Source organism: Phyllopteryx taeniolatus, unplaced genomic scaffold (assembly GCF_024500385.1).
Source record: "Phyllopteryx taeniolatus isolate TA_2022b unplaced genomic scaffold, UOR_Ptae_1.2 contig_24, whole genome shotgun sequence".
In the NCBI taxonomy this organism is placed as follows: domain Eukaryota; kingdom Metazoa; phylum Chordata; class Actinopteri; order Syngnathiformes; family Syngnathidae; genus Phyllopteryx; species Phyllopteryx taeniolatus.
This window is the reverse complement of record NW_026903162.1, coordinates 3,425,180-3,445,212: the sequence shown is the minus strand read 5'-3', so window position 1 is coordinate 3,445,212 and position 20,033 is coordinate 3,425,180. Positions and strand designations below refer to the sequence as shown.

At 42.2% G+C, this 20,033-nt stretch overlaps 1 protein-coding gene across 5 annotated transcripts in view; it reads right to left on the bottom strand.

Moving 5' to 3' along the window:
• The window catches only part of znf536 (zinc finger protein 536), a 187,973-nt gene that overhangs the window by 153,699 nt on the left and 14,241 nt on the right, over positions 1–20,033 (bottom strand). For 3 of the 5 annotated variants that reach the window (XM_061764985.1, XM_061764987.1, XM_061764986.1), the window contains 2 exons: positions 13,786–13,928; positions 8,182–8,256 (listed from right to left, as the gene is read on the bottom strand). Coding sequence is in view for 2 of the 5 variants with exons in the window: in XM_061764982.1 (XP_061620966.1) it covers positions 8,182–8,256 (75 nt within the window). In the remaining 3 variants the exon portion in view is untranslated. The remainder of the gene's footprint in view (positions 1–8,181; positions 8,257–13,785; positions 13,929–20,033) is intronic. The other 2 variants (XM_061764982.1, XM_061764984.1) reach the window with 1 other exon arrangement.

The following is a 20,033-nucleotide window of genomic DNA, read 5'->3' as shown; positions in this document are numbered from 1 at the left end:
CAATGGCGTTCATTAACGGCTTCATTTTAGCCCCTGCGTCCGCTATCCTGTTAGCTGCCGCTAACCTCACAGATGATGGGTGTCGCCATGGCGCCGAGCACGCACGTAAATTCCAAGAATTCAATTTGACCCTGAGCCAGCCAGCAGTAAAACATGAGCAGCAAACGTCCCGCACGCACTACATTTATTTATGACCACACGCTTTATTGCAAATATATATACATATTTTTTTTATATATAGTATGGGGGGCACAAGCCAGTGCAAACTGTAGGCCGGTCCCAAGCCCGAATAAGTGCAGAGGCTTGCGTCTGGAAGGGCAATGATTAGTAAGGGGGAAGTTAGAAAGGCGCTAAAGAGAACAAGGGTGATGTGCAGAGCAGCGCGAACTACAGAGGACTAAAGTTGATGAGCCACACAAAGTTATGGGAAAGAGTAGTGGAGGCTAGAAGTGAGTATTTGCAAGCAAAAGTATGGTTTCATGCCTAGAAAGAGTACCAAAGATGCCTTGAGGATGTTGATGGAAAAGTACAGAGAAGGTCAGAGGGAGCTACATTGTGTCTTTGTAGCTCTAGAGAAAGCCTATGACAGAGTACCCAGAGAGGAACTGTGGTACTGCATGCAGGAGTCTGGAGTGGCAGAGAACTATGTTAGAATAGTACAGGACATGTACAAGGGCAGCAGAACAGTGGTGAGGTGTGCTGGAGGTGTGACAGGGGAGTTTAAGGTGGAGGTGGGACTGCATCAGGGATCAGCCCTGAGCCCCTTCCTGTTTACAGTGGTGATGGATAGGCTGACAGATTAGGTTAGACTGGAATCCCCGTGGACCATGATGTTCGCAGATGACATTGTGATCTGCAGTGAAAGCAGGGAGCAGGTGGAGGAACAGTTAGAAAGGTGTAGGCATGCACTGGAAAGGAGAGGAATGAAGATGAGTCGAAGTAAGACAGAATTTATGTGCGGAGGGGAAGAGTGAGATTGCAGGGAGAAGAGATAGCGAGGGTGGCGGACTTGAAATACTTGGGGTCAACAGTTCAGCGCCATGGTGAGTGTGGTAAGGAAGTGAAGAAAGGGGTCTCTGACAAGCCGAAAGGAAAAGAAGATACAGTACAGTTCATCCACCTCTACACAGTTAGCCACAATATATGTTAATTACCGTTTCCACTAATGTCGGCAAACTCGACACATTTCCGCTAATTATATCTGCGTTCACTAGCTCAGTCGATGTAAGTGTGCTAACTGTTCTAGTTGCTAAATGCTATTATACTATTGTAGCTACTGACGTCAGCTAATTAGATAAGGTTCTGTTTTTTTGCTAATTATATGTGCTAGTGTCCTGTGCTATCATATTTTCTCCCTGCTAACAATCAGAACATATATCAGGTAAGTATCTCAGTCGATGTGCTAGAGTCCTCTGCTAACTATTGTTGCCAATTTCAGGTAACTAGCTGTGCTAACGCTCTGAGCAAATTACGTATTGTAGCTAATATCAGCAAACTACATGCGCTTCTGCTACTTGCTAACTCGATGTCATGGTGTCTGCTAACTAAAGACTATGTGCTGACCATCATAGCTCCTGAGGTCAGCTCACTAGACCAAGCTTCTACTATTTCCAATTATATGTGCTAATGTATTTTACAACTATGCTAGTTGCTAAATGCTAACTATTGTATCTTATGTCAGTTAATGAGCTCAGTGGCTTTGCTGTTGTACGTGCTATTTAATGTACTTACAGATATGAGCTCACCATAAGTGCTTCAGCAAACTAGACAAGCTTATGCTATTTCTAATCAGATGGACTAGTTTTCTGTGCTCACTACTGCAGCTACTGATGTCAGCTAACGAGACAAACTTCTGCTATTCATTAATTTGATTATTTTGTATTATGTACTAACCAGACAAATTACTGCCACTTGCTAATTCTAGTGGATATTTGCCAACTATACAAAACTCTGCTAATTGCTAATGAGATATGCTAGTGTTTGTGCTAAACCTTTAGCCAATGATGTCAACTAACTCGATTGGCTTCCATTTGCTTGTAATATGAGCTAGTTTTTGTTTGCGATTATTACTATATACTATTCAAGATACTGATGTCAGCTAACTAAATAAGCCTCTGCTAGTTGCTAATTTAATGTGCTAGTGTTTTGTGCTATCTTTTGCTGCTACTGATGAATGCTAACTCAAGTTTTTGCTAATTGATATTTGAATGCCCAAGTGTTTTACGCTACCTATTGTATTTTCTATGCGCTTATCTGCTAACAATTGTAACTACTAATGTCAGCTAACTTGATAAGCTTCTGCTATTTGCCATTTAGATGAGCTAGTGTCCCGTATTAACTATTCTCACTAATTTAGCCACTAATGAGGACTAACTTTTATCGCTACTGACATACTATAGTGTGCATAGGTGTGTGCAATGTTTCAGAGCTAATATTTCAGCTGTTGGGTTCCTTGCTGTGTTTTCACTCACTAGCTGCTGCCTGGTAATCAGAATAGCAGCAGTGTGCTAACCAGGAGAGAGAACAATATCCATTTATTGAAATACTTATTGGTCCCAAAATGCTCTTTAGCGCTTTCGCTTTGAAGCGAGCGAGTGTTTTGGATGCTCTGCGCTGGGGGCTTTAGAGGTTTGAGAAGGGGTGGGGTGGTGGTGGTGCGGGCGGACGGGGTATAGGGGCAATCGAGGAGACCGGGGGGTTGGATTGGCGGGTGGGCCTTGCTCATTTGAAGAGCTTTAGAAATTATACAATTAGTCAGGAATGTAGGCCAGCGGACCCTGGATAAGTTCCCTCGCTTGCTTTCTAGTTAGCTTCTCTAAACAGGAAGTCAATTCATTTACAGCAAAAGCGGCACACCCCCCGCCCCTGTTTCCCCCTCAGGAGGTGCGTCATCCTCAGGCAATGCGACGGCGCTAATAGATGACGTGACAGGTCGCTCAGGTCTTCTCTCCTAGCATGCCTCAAAAGTCTATTATCAATTTAGCCCCTCGTCTCTTCCCCCTTTGTTTTGCTGCAGTAAATTGGTTGACTACGCAGGCCAAATTGTTTTGCAATTAAGACATTCCCCGGATATACTCAGCACTCTTTATTAGGATTCCCACATAGTTTCCAGGCAGGACACACCCCACTGCAACATGATTGGCTCCTGTGTCACATGAAGGGCAGGCTACGCAGATGTAACGAGATGACCATCCCAAACATGTATCATCACATTGTTATAAAATAAAAACAAAGAAGTTCGTTATGGTTAGGTTTAGGGCAAGGGTTGAGTCTTAAGGCGGTTTAGTACGGGTTAAGGTTCAGATTAGGGTGGGTTCGGGTTAGTGGGAAACATTAACGCCGCTGCACTTAAGTCACATACTTCTTTTCCCGTCCGGAAGCAATAGTGCATGTTCTGCCAATCATCCAGCAGCCAATCACCGAGCCAGTAATATTGGAGCAGGGCGTGTCCTGCCCGGAAACTATATGGAAATCCTCATAACGCACGCAGCACGCCTATTTGCCACTAATCAAAAACTCGGAATTTGGGGCACTGTGAGTCTGAAGACATGGGACCATCCATCCATTGTCTTCCGCTTATCTGAGGTCGGGTCGCGGGGGCAGCAGCCTCAGCAGGGAAGCCCAGACTTCCCTCTCCCCAGCCACTTTCTCTAGCTCTTCCAAGGGGATCCGGAGGCGTTCCCAGGCAAGCCGAGAGACGTAGTCTCTCCAGCGTGTCCTGGGTCGTCCCCGGGGTCTCCTCCCGGTGGGACGTGCCCGTAACACCTCACCAGGGAGGCGTCCGGGAGGCATCCTAAATCGATGCCCGAGCCACCTCATCTGGCTCCTCTCAATTTGGAGGAGCATTGAGAGGAGCTACTCTGAGCCCCTACCGGATGACCGAGCTTCTCACCCTATCTCTAAGGGAGAGCCCGGACACCCTGCGGAGGAAACTCATTTCGGCCGCTTGTAACCGGGATCTTGTTCTTTCGGTCAACGACCCACAGCTCGTGACCATAGGTGAGGGTAGGAACGTAGATCGACCGGTAAATTGAGAGCTTCGCGTTTCGGCTTAGCTCCTTCTTTACCACAACGGATCAATACAAAGTCTGCATCACTGCAGACGCTGCACCAATCCGCCTGTCAATCTCCTGTTCCATTCTTCCCTCACTCGTGAACAAGACCCCAAGATACTTGAACTCCTCCACTTGGGGCAGGATCTCATTCCCGACCCGGAGAGGGCACTCCACCCTTATCCGACTGAGGACCATGGTCTCAGATTTGGAGGTGCTGATTCTCATCCCAGGCCCTTCACACTCTGCTGCGAACCGCTCCAGTGAGAGTTGGAGATGATGGCTTGATGAAGCCAACAGAACCACATCATCTGCAAAAAGTAGAGATGGAATTCTGAGGCCACCAAACCGGATCTCCTCTACGCCTCAGCTGCGCCTAGAAATTCTGTCCATAAAAGTTATGAACAGAATCGGTGACAAAGGGCAGCATCCAACCCTCACCGGAAACGAGTCAGAGTTACTGCCGGCAATGCGGACCAAACTCTGACTCCGGTCATACAGGGACCGGACAGCCCGTATCAGGTGGTTCGGTACCCCATACTCCCGGAGCAACCCCCACAGGACTCCACGAGGGACACGGTCGAACGCCTTCTCTAAGTCCACAAAACACATGTAGACTGGTTGGGCGAACTCCCATGCACCCTCGAGGACCCTGCCGAGGGTGTAGAGCTGGTCCACTGTTCCACGGCCAGGACGAAAACCACACTGCTCCTCCTGAATCTGAGATTTGACTTCCCGACGGACCCTCAGGAGTCCCACAGGTCAAAAAGGCCCGATAGGACTCCTTCAGCTTGATGGCAACCCTCACAATTGGTGTCCACCAACGGGTTCGGGGATTACCGCCTCGACAGCCAAGACTACCTTACGGCCACAGGTCTGGTCGGCCGCCTCGGCAATAGAAGCGCGGAACATGGTCCACTCGGACTCAATGTCCCCCGCCTCCCCCAGGACATGGGTGAAGTTCTGCCGGAGGTTGGATTTGAAACTCCTTCTGACAGGGGATTCTGCCAGACGTTCCCAGCAGTCCGTCACAATATGTTTGGGCCTGCCACGTCGGACTGAAATCTTCCCCCACCTATGGCCCATCCCACAGGTGGTGAGCCCATGGGAAGGGGGACCTACGTTACCCTTTCAGGCTGTGCCCGGCCAGGCCCCACGGGTGCAGGCCCGGCCACCAGGCGTTCGCCTTGGAGTCCCTCCTCCAGGCCTGGCTCCAGAGGGGGGCCCCGGTGACCCGTGTCTGGGCAAGAAAAAAAACCGAGATCCATATATTTTGTTCTTCATAGGGGTTTTGGGAGCCGTGCTTTGTCTGGTCCCCCACCTAGGACCTGTTTGCCATGGGTGACCCTACCAAGGGCGTGAAGCCCCAGACAACTTAGCTCCAAGGATCATTGGGACATACAAACCCCTCCACCACGATAAGGTGAAGGCTCAAGGAGAGGAAGACATGGGACTTCTTTAACTAATCACATTTCAAATTGGCTTCATGTTTTCTGTCATATGACTGGTTGGTTTGAGCAATACTGTTACAGCCAAGTTGGACTAGCAAATCTGCTCGCAACAGAGAATGCCCACTAGCTAAACAAGACACAATGCTAGGCTATGTGGCTACAGCAGGAAGCGTCGCGTATCATTTGTCGCCATGCTGATTTGCTGTAATCTGCGTGTGCTGATTAGGACCACAAGCACAAAAGCTCTTAAATAATTATCCCGCCATGTAAAAAAAAAAAAATGCTAATAATTATCCTCATTAACTCCCGCCAAGTGTGACACTCGTCCCCCAAATGAAGGCTGTCAGATGAAGACGTGAAGAGACTTCCGCCAGGATGCCAATCACGTCTTATTTATACCCGCCGAGCCGCCGCTAACCGCTAACTAAGCCTGGAGATGCTATAGAGAACGGAAGAAAAAAAATAAAATAAAAATGGACCCTTGCCATATGCCATGCCCCGTATACCAAGATGGCGTCCCAATGATGTCGTTTTGGGAACGTTCAAATGAATCGGTCGCCGTGTTCACAACTGTGACCATATTTGGAGAGCAGACGCAAATTCCGTCCCCCCCTGTGTGGAGTTTGCATGTTCTCCCCGTGCCTGCGTGGGTTTTCTCCGGGCACTCCGGTTTCCTCCCACATCCCAAAAACATGCATTAATTGCAGACTCTAAATTGCCCGTAGGCATGACTGTGAGTGCGAATGGTTGTTTGTTTCTATGTGCCCTGCGATTGGCTGGCAACCAGTTCAGGGTGTACCCCGCCTCCTGCCCGATGACAGCTGGGATAGGCTCCAGCATGCCCGCGACCCTAGTGAGGAGAAGCGGCTCAGAAAATGGATGGATGGACATATGTATTCATCTTTTTTTCATGTTTTAAGCGTGTTGTGTCTGCTTTGGAGTGAATAAGATTTTTCCCACAGAAAAAAAAAAAAAAAAGGTTTGCATTGATTTGGAATTTAGCACCGATCAATTTTCACAAACTCCCTTGAACTCACCGCGCGCACACCCCGCCCCGCTTATGCACCGTTCATGGAACAACAATAATGTTTATAATATTTGTATTTATAACATGGCTCATACTAAATTCCATCATGGACATATAAGATGACTCACAAAGCCATATGAATCACAGTTAACAACCACACTAACAACAATAATAATAATACTGTAAAATGAAGAAAAAAATAAATAAAATAGGATTTGCATGTATAAATGTGTATAATCCATAAATAAACGGTAGTAAAAAATAAAAAAATCTAAAGAATTAAAATAATTCAGATACATTTGTGTTACTGAAGTGATTAATAAGTTACAGTGTTAGAACAACAACAACATTAATAATAATACCACATTTTATATTCATTTTACTGACAAATGTATCTTAATTAAATTATTTTTCAATTTTCTTATCATATATTTTAAACAACATTAGTAGTAGTGGTAGTAGTATTGTTGTTGTTGTTTTTGTTATTATTATTGTTAACATTATCACTAATACTACTACAATAGCAATGCAATAAAATATTGCTTGCTGTACATCTATTGTGTATTTGTAAAAGACATTATTGATTTATTTATTTATCAATAATAATAATAGTAAATATGAGCAGTGGCGCTTGCTAAATAATTGAATGAACTTCAACTCAGTTTCATAATTTTCATAAGCCGGCTTGCGAAATCACATCACATTGCTGCACATTTTGTTCCTTGAAAGATGCAATAAAACCACAACAACAATCCCACAATGCAATGCATGTTGTACTCACTCACTCACTCACTCAGTCCCTCACTCACTCACTCACTCGTGTACAACTGTTATGCCTCATATTTACAGATCTGTATTATATTTATATTATAATGCAATGTGTGGTGTTTGACGCATTGTTTATGCAACAATCAAAATTAAAAGAGAATGGCCATCTGACTATGATGATGACGGTGATGGCAGCTTGTTGATTACGCACACGCACACAAATGGTGGCGAGGGTCCAGCAATAATCATATGTACCATTTTGTGATGTCATCACGCTGGCGGATTGTCTTTCCCACACAGGAAGTGATGTCGAAGATAGCAGCGCTAACAAGACGACACCCTCATGACTTCACAACCAAAAGTGTTCTTGCGCTAACGTAGAACACATCTCTGAAAATTCAAATCAGATCAGCGGAGAATTGTGACAAAGAGCAAACTCAATGGAGTTGCCATTGTCACGCAACGACAATCTCTCAAACTGATTCCAAAACCAAAAATGGTGTTGCACTAACATGAAAACGGAAAATTGTGATTGGCCGCAAGCTGGCCCAACTGACTTAAAAACCAATAGTGTTACTGCTCTAACATAGAGAAAATCTTAGTCTCTGAATGTTCAAATAAGATCGAAGAAGAACGTAGCGATGGCAAAAACATTTTTGGTAGATCACACAACGACAATCACGCAAGTTGACAGCAAAGCCAAAGGCGTTCTTGCTGTGACATGAAAAGTGTATGATGTAATGTATGAGGATTGCGACTGGTTGCAGGACGAAATACAGTCAAATGTCAAATATCATTCCGTGCCATCTCGTGTGCTCCAATCAGCTGCTAATACAAAATGGATGAAATTGATATTCGTGATAACGAACATTTTCGATTGTACCTGTTGATGTACACCGCTCGCTAGCCCGTTAGCTCTCGCCACGTGGCAGGAAGAAGATGGCCGGCCAACACCAGGCTGCAAGCAAAAAGAAATTTACAGTCAAATCATTTGAAGTGTGATGACAACAGTGAGGTAGCTACAATGCTAACATGCCATTAATTGATGAGGGCCATTATTCTAACTGATAGCAAGATAGCATCCCGAGTAGAGAAAGCGCATGAGTCGATTGAAAAAGGGTTTTGCATTTGTCCCTGGAGTCAGGTAACATTTGGAAGTGAGAAGGCATAACATGCTAACATACATATAGCATGATAACACTCTATGTACTGAAGATGCTAAGGTTGACCAGTAAGAGTTTATGTAAAACACATTTATAAAATTCGAACATGCTAACAGTTGGTGTGCTAACATATACAATAGTGACAGCAGCTTGAATACTGAAAGTACAAAGCAGACAAATAAGACGAGATTTGGTCATGTGGTCAGATACTAGTTAAAACAAATGCAGATACAATGCTGACATGCTAACAGTCCATTTGGTATCACAGAACAAGATTTATGTTCTCAAATGTTTGTGAGGCAGACCCATAAGATATATATATATTTTTTTATTCCAGACCATTCAGTGCTACCTCAAATGAGGATGGATAAAAAATGTTAACATGGTAACACTTGGTGCGCTAACTAACATACAGAAAGATAGCAAGTCAAATGTTTGAGAGATTTAAAGTCAGATCAGATGAATGACGAAACAGTTTCCCCTTATAAAATTGCTAATTTCATGAGAATATGTGCACGTGCGTGTTACTTTTTAATCGATAGTTGCAAACTATTTTGACTGTAATGACAGTCCTGCAGGAGAACACTTGCAAAATAGAGCAGCAAACTCCCAAAAGCATTGTGTGTCTTTGTGTGTGTGTGTGTCGGGGTGGTCTCAGGTTACAGTAGCATATGCGCTCAGTACTCAGGAAACACACACAATGCCTTTGGTGAACAAGGTAGTCGGAGGCCCCTGGGAGCCAATTTAGATTGTGACTTAAGGCAACATGATGGCTTTGTACGTGCGTGTGTGTGTGTGTGTGTGCGTGCGTACGTAGTTGCGGGTGGCCCTCCGTGCAGACCCTCCACCACATCTGCGTACCCCCCACCTTCCCCACGAGGAAGTTGTTAGCGCGACGACTTTTAAGAGATAGCGCGTGATTGACAGCGTATCTTTGCGTCAAGCGGAACAACAACAACAACGCAACAGCACGACGACGCACATTTGAATGGAAAAACACTCGAAAACAAGCGCGAGATAAAACATTGCGGATTAGCCTCGGATGTAAATAATTGCTATGCTGGTTGTTATTGGTATGGACTGTTAGCATGTTAGCATTTTATCCATTTTAATTTTAAATTGAATCTGAACACAATGCATAATTTAGTGTCATCGGTCATGTTGCTAACTCGCTATATGTTAGTGTGCTAAATGTTAGGTTATGAATTGCTAACGGCGTGAGGGGATAACATGCTAACATTTTAACCTCTTACAAGATTGGTGAATATGCTAACATGCTAAAAGACAGTTTCAGCAGTTGCACTTTTCTGTGCCAGTTCAAGTGAAAACGTTTGCTATTTTCAAGTAGTGTGGCACATCTGCCGTCTTTCGGGCCTCCTTTTTTGGACGGAACGGTCGGTCGGCCGGCTGGAGTGTGACGGCGGCGTGCGCGGAAGGAAAAGGAAAAAAAAAAAAAAAAAGCTATTTGGAGGCCTTGTCACTTGTGATTAGGAGGCCGGCGTTCATGTTTGTGAGGAGGCTGAGTGCAGATGGCAGAGTGGAAGAAATGGATCACTAATTTTAACAATGATTAATGAACAGAGATGGAAAATGAATTACATCCCAGCGCACACACGCACACGCTCAAAAATCCGCTGCCAGACACACAACCCTGCTCTGGATTTACACTCCGTGTGTGCGCGCGCGTGTCATTGTGCATTACACGCTCCCCGTGTGTGTGTATTGCATTTGCTATGTTTGTGTTGTGTGTGTTTTGATGTGTGTATTTTCCCCCTGCATCTTTTGTAGAATCAACAACACTTGACTGCTCTCGCCTTATTACTTTACTGCTTTAAACTCGGCTTACTTCACGCTATTGTTTCCTGTTGTGTATCTGTGTGTGTGTGTGTGCGTGTGAAGGAAAAGGTTAGCGTGCTTTTTGTGCACGCCATAATAAAGTTTTGCCTTGAAAGCGTCCCTCTGCAGTCACTCCTAGGATGACATATTTTCATCGAAATAATGCTTAAATCTTACAAGGCCACAAATGTAATATTTTGTTCACCCTCCTGTTGTGTTGTGGGTCAAATTGACCCGCTCTATAAAAAAAATACAAAATATGTATTTTTTTTAATGTAAAAACCTAAATTTTGCCTGTTTTTTTTTCTTTTTCTACTTTAACGATATATATATATATATATATATATATATATGTGTGTGTGTGTGTGTTTAAATAATGTTTTAAATGATTAAACATTGGGTCTGATTAAACTTGTATGTAAAAAAAAAATTGTCTAGTTTTGTTCTTTTTTTTAATTTAATATATATATATATATATATATATATGTGTGTGTGTGTGTGTGTTTAAATGTTTTAAATGATTAAAAATTGGCTCTGATTAAAAAAAATTGAAATTGTCTTTAGTTTTGTTCTTTTAATTGAATCCATACATAATGGCTAAACATGGTCTCAAATTGACACATTGTAAATAAATAAATTAAAAATAATAATAATAAAATAAAATTGTTTTTGTTCTTTCCTTCTTTTAATATACTGTACATATTGTTTTGAAATACATTTTTAATGAATCTTTTCAGCACGTGGCTCAAAATGGGCTCAAATAAAGTAAACCAGCCGTAAATAATAAATATATGTAAATCAAATTCTCCCCCCCCCAACCCCCGTTTTCTTCTTATAATTACAGCCAGGTGCTAAATAACTTTGGTCAAAAATGGGTCGCCTTCCACACCTTGCTTCTGTGTCAGAATCTTCCACACAGAATGCTGGCACGAATGTGTGTGCGTGTGCATGTGTGTGTGTGTTAATGTATATTTTAATGGCCTCTAAGAGAAGCTTCTTGACGCCGCTAAGTGCCAACCACGACGGCGGCCGACGACTCATTCATCTGTTCACCCAACTGTTGTCTACACGCACATGCACGCGCGCGCACGCACGCACGCACACCTCCTCCACGTCCCTACACACACGCAATATGTTACCACGCGCACACACACGCCGAGTGAGGAAACAGACACCTGAATGAGTTTGCGTCTTCCTCCCTTTCCTTCCTTCCTTCTGTCCTTCTTTTAATTCTGTCAGGGAAAAGGCCTAAATTGACTTCACGCATTTAATGTCCTCTTTATTTGTTCTTTCTTTTTCTTGCTCTTTATCCCTTGCTTTCTGCCGTCACTTCCTTTTTTCCTTCATCTTTTCTTTTTTGTTTTTAATCCATTTGTTCTTCATTTCATGACTTCCTTTTTTTGTTCATTTTCCCCCGCTTCCATATTTCCATCATCTTTCCTCCCTTTTTCTAATCTTTTCTTCCTTCTTTCCTCCTGCTTCCTTCTTTGGTCCGTTTCCATTTCTTTCTTTGTTCCTTACTTTTCCCAGCTTTTCTTTTTTTTTAAATCCTGCCTTTGTTACTCCTTTCCTGCTTCTTTCATCCTTCTTCCCTCATTTCTTTCCACGTTCTTTCTTTCTTTCTTTCTTTCTTTCTTCCATCCATCCATTCATCCATCATTCCTACAATAATTCATGCCAAACAAGATGTCTGCTCCGGCGTCTGGCACGTGCTAGCATTAGCACGGCGGCTAAAGTAAATAAGACGGATGCTGGTTTGTTTGCCCCCCCCCCATTTGTGGCGTGGTGTAAAATTATATAAGGCTGGCACATGGCTTAAATTTTTGTCGAGCTTTTTGAGAAAATCCCGCTTATGTTTGCCTCTCAGTGCCAAAAAGTTCATCTGGCCTGTAAATTTAAGCAGGGATTACAAATATTCAAATCACAAGCTTACTGTTCAAATAAACATTTGCAGTGGGGAGTAAAAAAATAAAATAAATAATAATAATAAAATAAAAAAAGTTGCAAGGCGCACACTTTGGCCACAATTCGTCCTTGGAGCACCGCCCCTTTCCATTGCCGCTAATAAAACGAGCACAAAGGGCGTTACGGCGAGGTAAGGGGGGGGGGGGGGGGGGGGGAGTTAAGAAGCAAGAGGGCGGGGGGAATGCAAAAACAAAAGTTGGGCCTCTTCTTGACGCTGCATAAACACACTTGATGAAATATGTCATTAATGTAATTGTAACCACCACCTCCGCAATTACCGCAGCCAGGGTGGGCTCGCCGGCCGGGACAATAGGCCACCTTATTATTCAGCCGGGGGGTGGGGGGGGGGGTTAAGCCGGTCAGCTGCTCGCCACATGCTAGAAATAACAAGCGGTGAGGTCACACTGGAGCTGGGAAGAAGTACACACGCAAAAAGAAGGAGATGTGATGTCATTGTGAGGTCATGGCAGGGGAGGGGGGGGTTGGGGAGGGGGGCTCGTCAACCACGGCTCAACAATGTGTCGGACGTCAGCCGCAAAAAACGGAGCGCGATTACATGGGAGCTGGCAAAATGGAGGCTAACGATGCCATTAACAACCCTGCCAAATTTGAATGATGGGAGAAATATAGAAAATGCTATAAAGCTTCAAAAATCAGCGATCGGCTCTGCTCTCAAACCTGTGTGTGTGTCGGCTGATTCCGCCGAAACCACGCCCAGCTCATCTGTCAACAGTCAATCAAATACCGCTTTTATCACTTGGAAAAAAAAAAAGGATGCTAATTGTTCTAGCGTCGTGGAGCTTATCCATGCCGCGACAACGAGGCGCTCTACAGCGGCCACGCATGCTAGCTGTCAAGTAGGACGTCTTTTTTTTTTTTTTTTTTCCCCCCAAGTCCGACTTTTTCAAAAACTTTCAGTGCCCTCGTCACTCTTCCGTCTTTCTCTGCGTGCCGTGTGTCCACTCATGGCCTACGGCGAGGCGCTCGAAAAGCGGCTACGCCGGCATACTCTCCAAAAAGAAAAAGATGCATTTTCGGGGTGTAGCTAGCTGGCTAACCGAATGTCGGACCTGCGCTGGGTAGCCGCTGATGCGGACGAAGGAGCTGAAACTCTGGGGAGGAGAGTTGTTTGTTGTCGCTGCATTTTGTACCGGTACCTTTTGCACCGCCCCCGTGCCTCGACTCTGATAAGATTGAGTGTCGTATTGTTTTTTGACGCATTAATACAGGTTGTCCCAAAAGTCACTATACACTCTTCCTTTTCCCAATTTGGTTCCAGGTATCAGCATTTGACAACTTGGGCTTTGCAGGTTTTGTGAACATAAAACTTGCTCGCCCGTGACTCGCCAATTGACTTTGGAACAGCGTTGCAAAACAGCCACCTGACAAGACGTTTTTCTTCCCACGAGTGCAGTTCGGCGCCAGTTTGACAAGCTTTACGACCATCCAGCCACGACGACGCGCGGTACAATTGCACGCTATCGACGGCAAGTTTCTCGAAACGGGATGTGTTCGTGACAAACCGCGCAGCAGAAGGCTCAGCCAGCACCAGGCACTGATGAAAACACCGAACTCCTAGAGCAGGCATTTGCGCAAAGCCAGGCGAAGTCCATCTGGAGGGGCTGCAACGGAATTCAGCATCCGCAAAAACTCTTCTGCTTGAAGCCTTTTGGAAAAAAGAAAGTGTTCAGTGACTTTTGGGAAAGCATGTGTTAACAGTGCCTAACTTCTTCTATGACAGTTAAGAGCGCTGACGTGACTTAAAACATTGTCTGTAGCGTTAATAAAGCTCTTTATGATGGAGCACATTATTTCTATTTCAGTGATTTCCTTTGGGGGAGGTGGGGGGACGATTCCCAAAGCCCGATTGTGCGGAACGTACGTCAGTTTGAGTCCAGGTGCGGACCACCAGCGTCGCCCGACGTGTCTTCGTGACGGCTTTCGTCATCCCCGGGGTTAAAAATAGCCTTCCCCTCTTCTTCTTCGTTCGATTTTTCGCGGCCTTTCTTTCCGACGGGCTCAAGTGTGCGCGCGTACATTTGCAAAATTGCAAACAGATGCAAGTCAAGTACCTGCGAATAATCTGCCAAGACCCATTTGAGAATATGTGCCTGTCATTAAGAGGCCGGCCGGCCGGACCGGCGAGCCCGCCGCCGCCAGATGGGTTCTAAAACCTTTTATTCGCCGCCGCACACGCGCGCGCACAGCATCGGAGGCGTGAGTGCGCGTGCGTGACAACAATATCGGAAGTTTGAGAGGCGAGTACGTAATGTCACATTTCCTTTTGAATCTTTTCATCTTCCGTGCAGCCTCGTGCGTGCGTGCGTGTGTGTGCGTGCATGTATAAAAGAGATTGAAAGCTTTTATTGTTTTGTACAGATGATTTTGTACCCCCCCCAAAAAAAAAAAAACAGGATTAAAAGTATGTTTTTGTTGTTGTTGTTCAGTCGCACGTGACGTTTGGTCTTTAAAGCGACGACAAAGCGTTTGTTTTTTGTGTTTTTTTTATTTATTTTTTGCCGCCCAATTAGAGAGCGTTTTAACAGCGAGAGGTGCGCCAAACTTTCATCAATCGCGCGTCGCCAAACAGGAAGTGCTTGAACCGGAGGAGGTGGCGTCAACAAACGAAGCCAGACGAGACTTTTTAAACATTAAAACAAACAAACCCTTCCCCCCCCCCCCCCCCCTTAAAAAACAAAACAAAACAAAAAAGTCTCGCAGGTCCTTCAAACAAAACGCCTTCATTTGAATTCTTGTTAATTGTGAGAGTCCAAAAGCACGCGGCACACAACAAACGCGCTTTGTTGTGAGAGGCGGCGGACGAGGAAGACAAGGAGGAGGAGGATGAAGAGGAGGGACACAAGCGGGTCGCCGAAGGAAAATTGGAAGACGCACACGGATACGCGCACGATGTGCGTAATTGGGCTCGTGCAGGACTGACTGTGGATAAAAACTTGAGGTGAAGGTGTCATCTTGTATTAGTAAAATTATTTTTTACCCCTAAAAAATAGAAGACAAAATATCACAATTTTATTACAATGAATTTGGGATTTCCTGCTAATATTCTCATAAATTCAAGTTTTTTTTTTTTTTATATTGTCATAATATTATGACTTTATTCTAATAACTTGTTTCCCCTGTTAAAATATTAATCCTTTAATTTTAATAAAATTAGTTTTTCTCTTGTATTATTGGAACATTATTCTCCTAAAGTTAATTTTTTAAGGTAAAATAATTCGGCTCGAAAAAATGTTTTATCATACTATGAGTTTTTCATAAAATTATCATTATTTATGGTAAACTATTGCAACTTCTTATAAAGTGTGGATTCCCCCCCCCCCCCCCATCATAATTTTATTACTTCATCACATGAAACCATTTTCTTGAAATAATAAAATGTTATTCTTCTAAAATGCATTTATTCCCTGGTAAAATAATAAGTATTTAGTCTTTTTAACTTGTAGTATTATAATTTTATTCTCATAAAGTTACCACTTTTACGGTCAAATATTATGACCTTAAATTAAAATTAGTTTTAAATATTATAAAATATAAAATATGACTTTTTTAAAAACTTTTTTTCACATAACTGCGATTTAGTCTTCAAAATCACTTGTTTCTCCCCTCAGAATATGAAAACTATTCATATAATTCCTTGCCCTGTAATATACTATATTTGTGTAAAATTATCATTTTCCCATACATTTTCCCTCAAATATGACTTTTCGCTCATAAAAATATATTTTCATGAGGTAAAACAAAACACAACTATTGTCATAAAATATATTATATTAATTTAAATCATAAAATTAAGATTTTTTTGTAATATTACAGAATTATTCTCCTCAATCTATTTTTCCCTTGTAAATAAGTACAGTCTTAATTCTAATGAAGTATTATATTTATTGCAGTTCTAAAACATCATTTACATGAAAATAATGAAAAATGTTAAATGTTATTGTGACTTCAAACTCATAAATCTTTCATAATATTATAACTCACAAAATAATAATGACTTCTGATTGAATGTGTTTTTTTTTTTTTTTCTTTATTCTCATAAAATCAGGATATTTTTCTTGTATTATTATGACTTCATAATACACATTGAGGTATTTTGGCAATATTACGACTTCATTGTAGAATTGGTTTGTTTGTTTGTGTGGTAATATTATCTTATTCACATAAGACCAGGAGTCATTTTCTCTTTCTCACGCACACACGCACGCACGCACACACACACAGACACACACAGAGCATAATTGGGTGTTGCACAAGGAGTGAGCTTCGTGCTTGTGCATGACAGATTGGTGATAAAAACTTGAGGAGGCTAGTAAGCTGTATACACGCACACACACAGCGTGTGTGTGTGTGTGTGTGTGTGTGTGTGCGTGCGTGCGTGCGTGCGTGCGTGTACCCCCAGTGTTCCCCCAGGACGAGGCGACTGTGCGACAGGGTGCGCACATCAAGCGCTAACCTTCTAAAATATGAAATGATGCCATAGCCATGAAAGATACATACTAGTTTTTTGTCTTGTAATATTGCGACTATTTTCTGAAGTATTCAGACCGTATTTTTTTGCATAATATTACAGCTGTATTCTTATAAATTTACCAATTTTATTCCAGTCAAAAAAATGATTGACGTTTAAGTAAATCAGGTCAAATATTGTCATTGTTCTCATGGATTCGTCCATTTTTTTTTTGGCGGTATTGTGATTTTACTTTTACAATAACATTCTCATTAAAAAAAAAAAAAAATACAATCTGGTGAAATATTAGGACTGTCATACAACTTCATTCTCATAAATTATCATTTATTTTCTGAAAACTATATTATGACTTTAATTCAGATGAAATATGCCATTATTCTTATCAATGATTATTTTTTTCCTATCATATTAGAAAAACACTCAAATTTTTTTTTTTCTGGTAAAAATATTATTTTAATCTCATGAAATTCCCAGTTTTTTGCCATGAATATTTGTTTCACATTCCCAATTGTACGCCGTAAACAGACTTTAGTAAAAATAAAAAAAATAAAATAAAAAAATAAAAAAAGACTGTTGTGTGGCGTCGTCATAGAAACAATGTGTGCTACTTTTACTGTAAAAGAAGAAGGAGGAGGAGGAGGATGCTAATCATCTTCTTAGCATGTTTTATGTAAAGGCCATCTGCTTTGTCGCACTTCAGCACCCAGGCAACCTTTAATAATATAAGTACGCGCGCACACACGCGCGCACACACGCCCAAAAAAACCCCAAATGCCAGTCACGCCGTTTAACCCCGGCGGCAGCGGCCCATCCCTTGACACAAAATGTCACAGTTAATTCCCATTAGGGCCACTAGCAGCTAAACTAAGCTGAGCTAACTAGCACTAGCCACTTTGTGTATCATTGCACCTAGCGCTACAGAGATTGGCTCACAGTGTTGCTTTCTATGCTAACTAACACTACATGCGGAGCAGATGTGTTAGCATACAAGCTAATGATAAATCAATTCAAGATGATTTTTTTTTTTTCATTCTTGTTTTTCTGGAGTTGAGTTTGGAACCAAAAAAGTAGACATTTAGCATCTGACAAACATTGTACTTGCCAAAGCAGCTAAGCAAAACTGCAGTCGCCGCTTAGCCGAGACATTAACATTTCAGCTACAGTCATTCAAGTTGTTGTCTTTGATTTTTATTTTTTTTTTCCTGGAGGGCATTTTGGAAGAAAAAGAGCACTTTAAGCAAACAATTCTACTAGCACAGGAAGCTAAACTAACTAGTAGTTACCACTTAGCAAAGACTTTAGCGTGTGAGCTAAATCGACCTGCATTTAGGAAATCTTTCATTCTTTTTTTAAATTTGTATTTAGTTTTGAACATTTGCAACCCCCCCACCCAAAAAAATTACATTCAGCACCTTACAAAAACAATGAGCAAATGCAGCTAACTAGCGTATCCATTGTAACTAGCTTCACAAATGGCTACACGTTATATTTCTTCATAATATTTTTAATTTCATCTTCGAAAACTTGCTAACTTCGGCCTGATACACACGAGCATTTTTCAAATCTTAAAAGATATTTTTTTTCCATCTATGAAAGAGCCGCACATGGATATTAAAAGAAATTGGGATTTGGCAGTTAACTACTGGTAGCTACTTGGCATAGCTAAGCAAGCGGCTTTAAAAATGTTTACAACATTAGTTGTTAATGTTTTGATTTCATCTTTCAAACCTTGCTAGGTTATGCTATATGCACAACAGAGAGGTTAACATTCGAGCGAATAATAAGTTCAGTCAAGCCAATGCAGTATTTTGTGATTGTTTTTCTTTCACATTTCTTTCTTACAAAAACTCTTCTTGCATGGTCTGCTAAGCTAGTTATAGCCACTTATCTAACCCATTGTAAGTAGCTTTATAAATGCGGTGAACTTTGCTAACTTATGCTACATACACAGCAGGGGCGTTAGCATCTGAGCCAATGCTACGTTTAGCCCAGACTTACTTTTTTTTTTTTTTTTTTTTGACTGCTGTCATGCTTAACCTCGACATGACCCGGAAATGGCTTCAGCAAAGACCCCCGAGAGAATGGTGGGAGGTTAGTTGTTGGGGTGGGGGTATCATGGCGAGGACACACACACAGACACACACGTACACACGCTGTGGTCACCTTTTCAGTGTCCATCAGGATTGCGAGTCTAATCCTCATCGGATCATCTCGTCAATGCCTCGCCTCTTTCTGTGTAATGGATCCCGTCTCGGGCCCCCACAGCCCCCACCCGAGACCCCCATCCCAACTCACCGTCATGTTCACACACACGCACACACCTATACGCACACACCAGGGTATGTGCAGCGTTAAGGAAGCCAAATTTCCAGCTTTTTTTCACGACCTCTTCTTCATTAAATGTGACCACTTGTGTGGCCTTGAAATGACTTCATCATGTTTGGACAAATTGTGCAATAATATTTTTTGATAAGGAAAATATAATTTAATAAAAAAATTTTTTATCCAATCCACATCAATAGACTTTTATCTTAACGCAACAACATGGAATATTCCCTTTGAAGTTTCTATTTAGAACAACAAAGTGCCTTTTTTAAGACCTTTGAACGGCACATTTAAGCATCATGCGTCTTTTTTTTTTTTTTTAAGAAAAATTCCATTCAGGTTATCTAATTTAAGACTTTTTTTGAAGACTTCAAAGGATCTCTGCTCCTTTAACTCTTCTTTTTCCTTTTTTACTTGTTCAGACCGCTTGACCCGGGACCAAAATGTATTTTTAAATATTGTAAATAATATTTAATATTAAATGAAACAATTTAGAGGGGCCTTGTTCTTTTCTTCTTTATTAAGATGTATTTTTCAATTGACCAGTTATACACAAGCGGCAACAATTATACATCATACACTTTGTTTTTTACAAATGGACCATCCTGAAGTTCAAAATAACGAAATTTAAAAATCTTAAGAAAATTGGACATTGTTTTTCATTCTTTTTATGACATTGTTTTAAAAATGTTTTTTTTAATTAACATAGTATAAATATCCATCCATCCATTTTCTGAGCCGCTTCTCCTCACTAGGGTCGCGGGCGTGCTGGAGCCTATCCCAGCTATCATCGGGCAAGAGGCGGGGTACACCCTAAACTGGTTGCCAGCCAATCGCAGGGCACATACAAACAAACAACATTCGCACTCACGTTCACACCTACGGGCAATTTAGAGTTCCCAATTAATGCATGTTTTTGGGATGTGGGAGGAAACCGGAGTGCCCGGAGAAAACCCC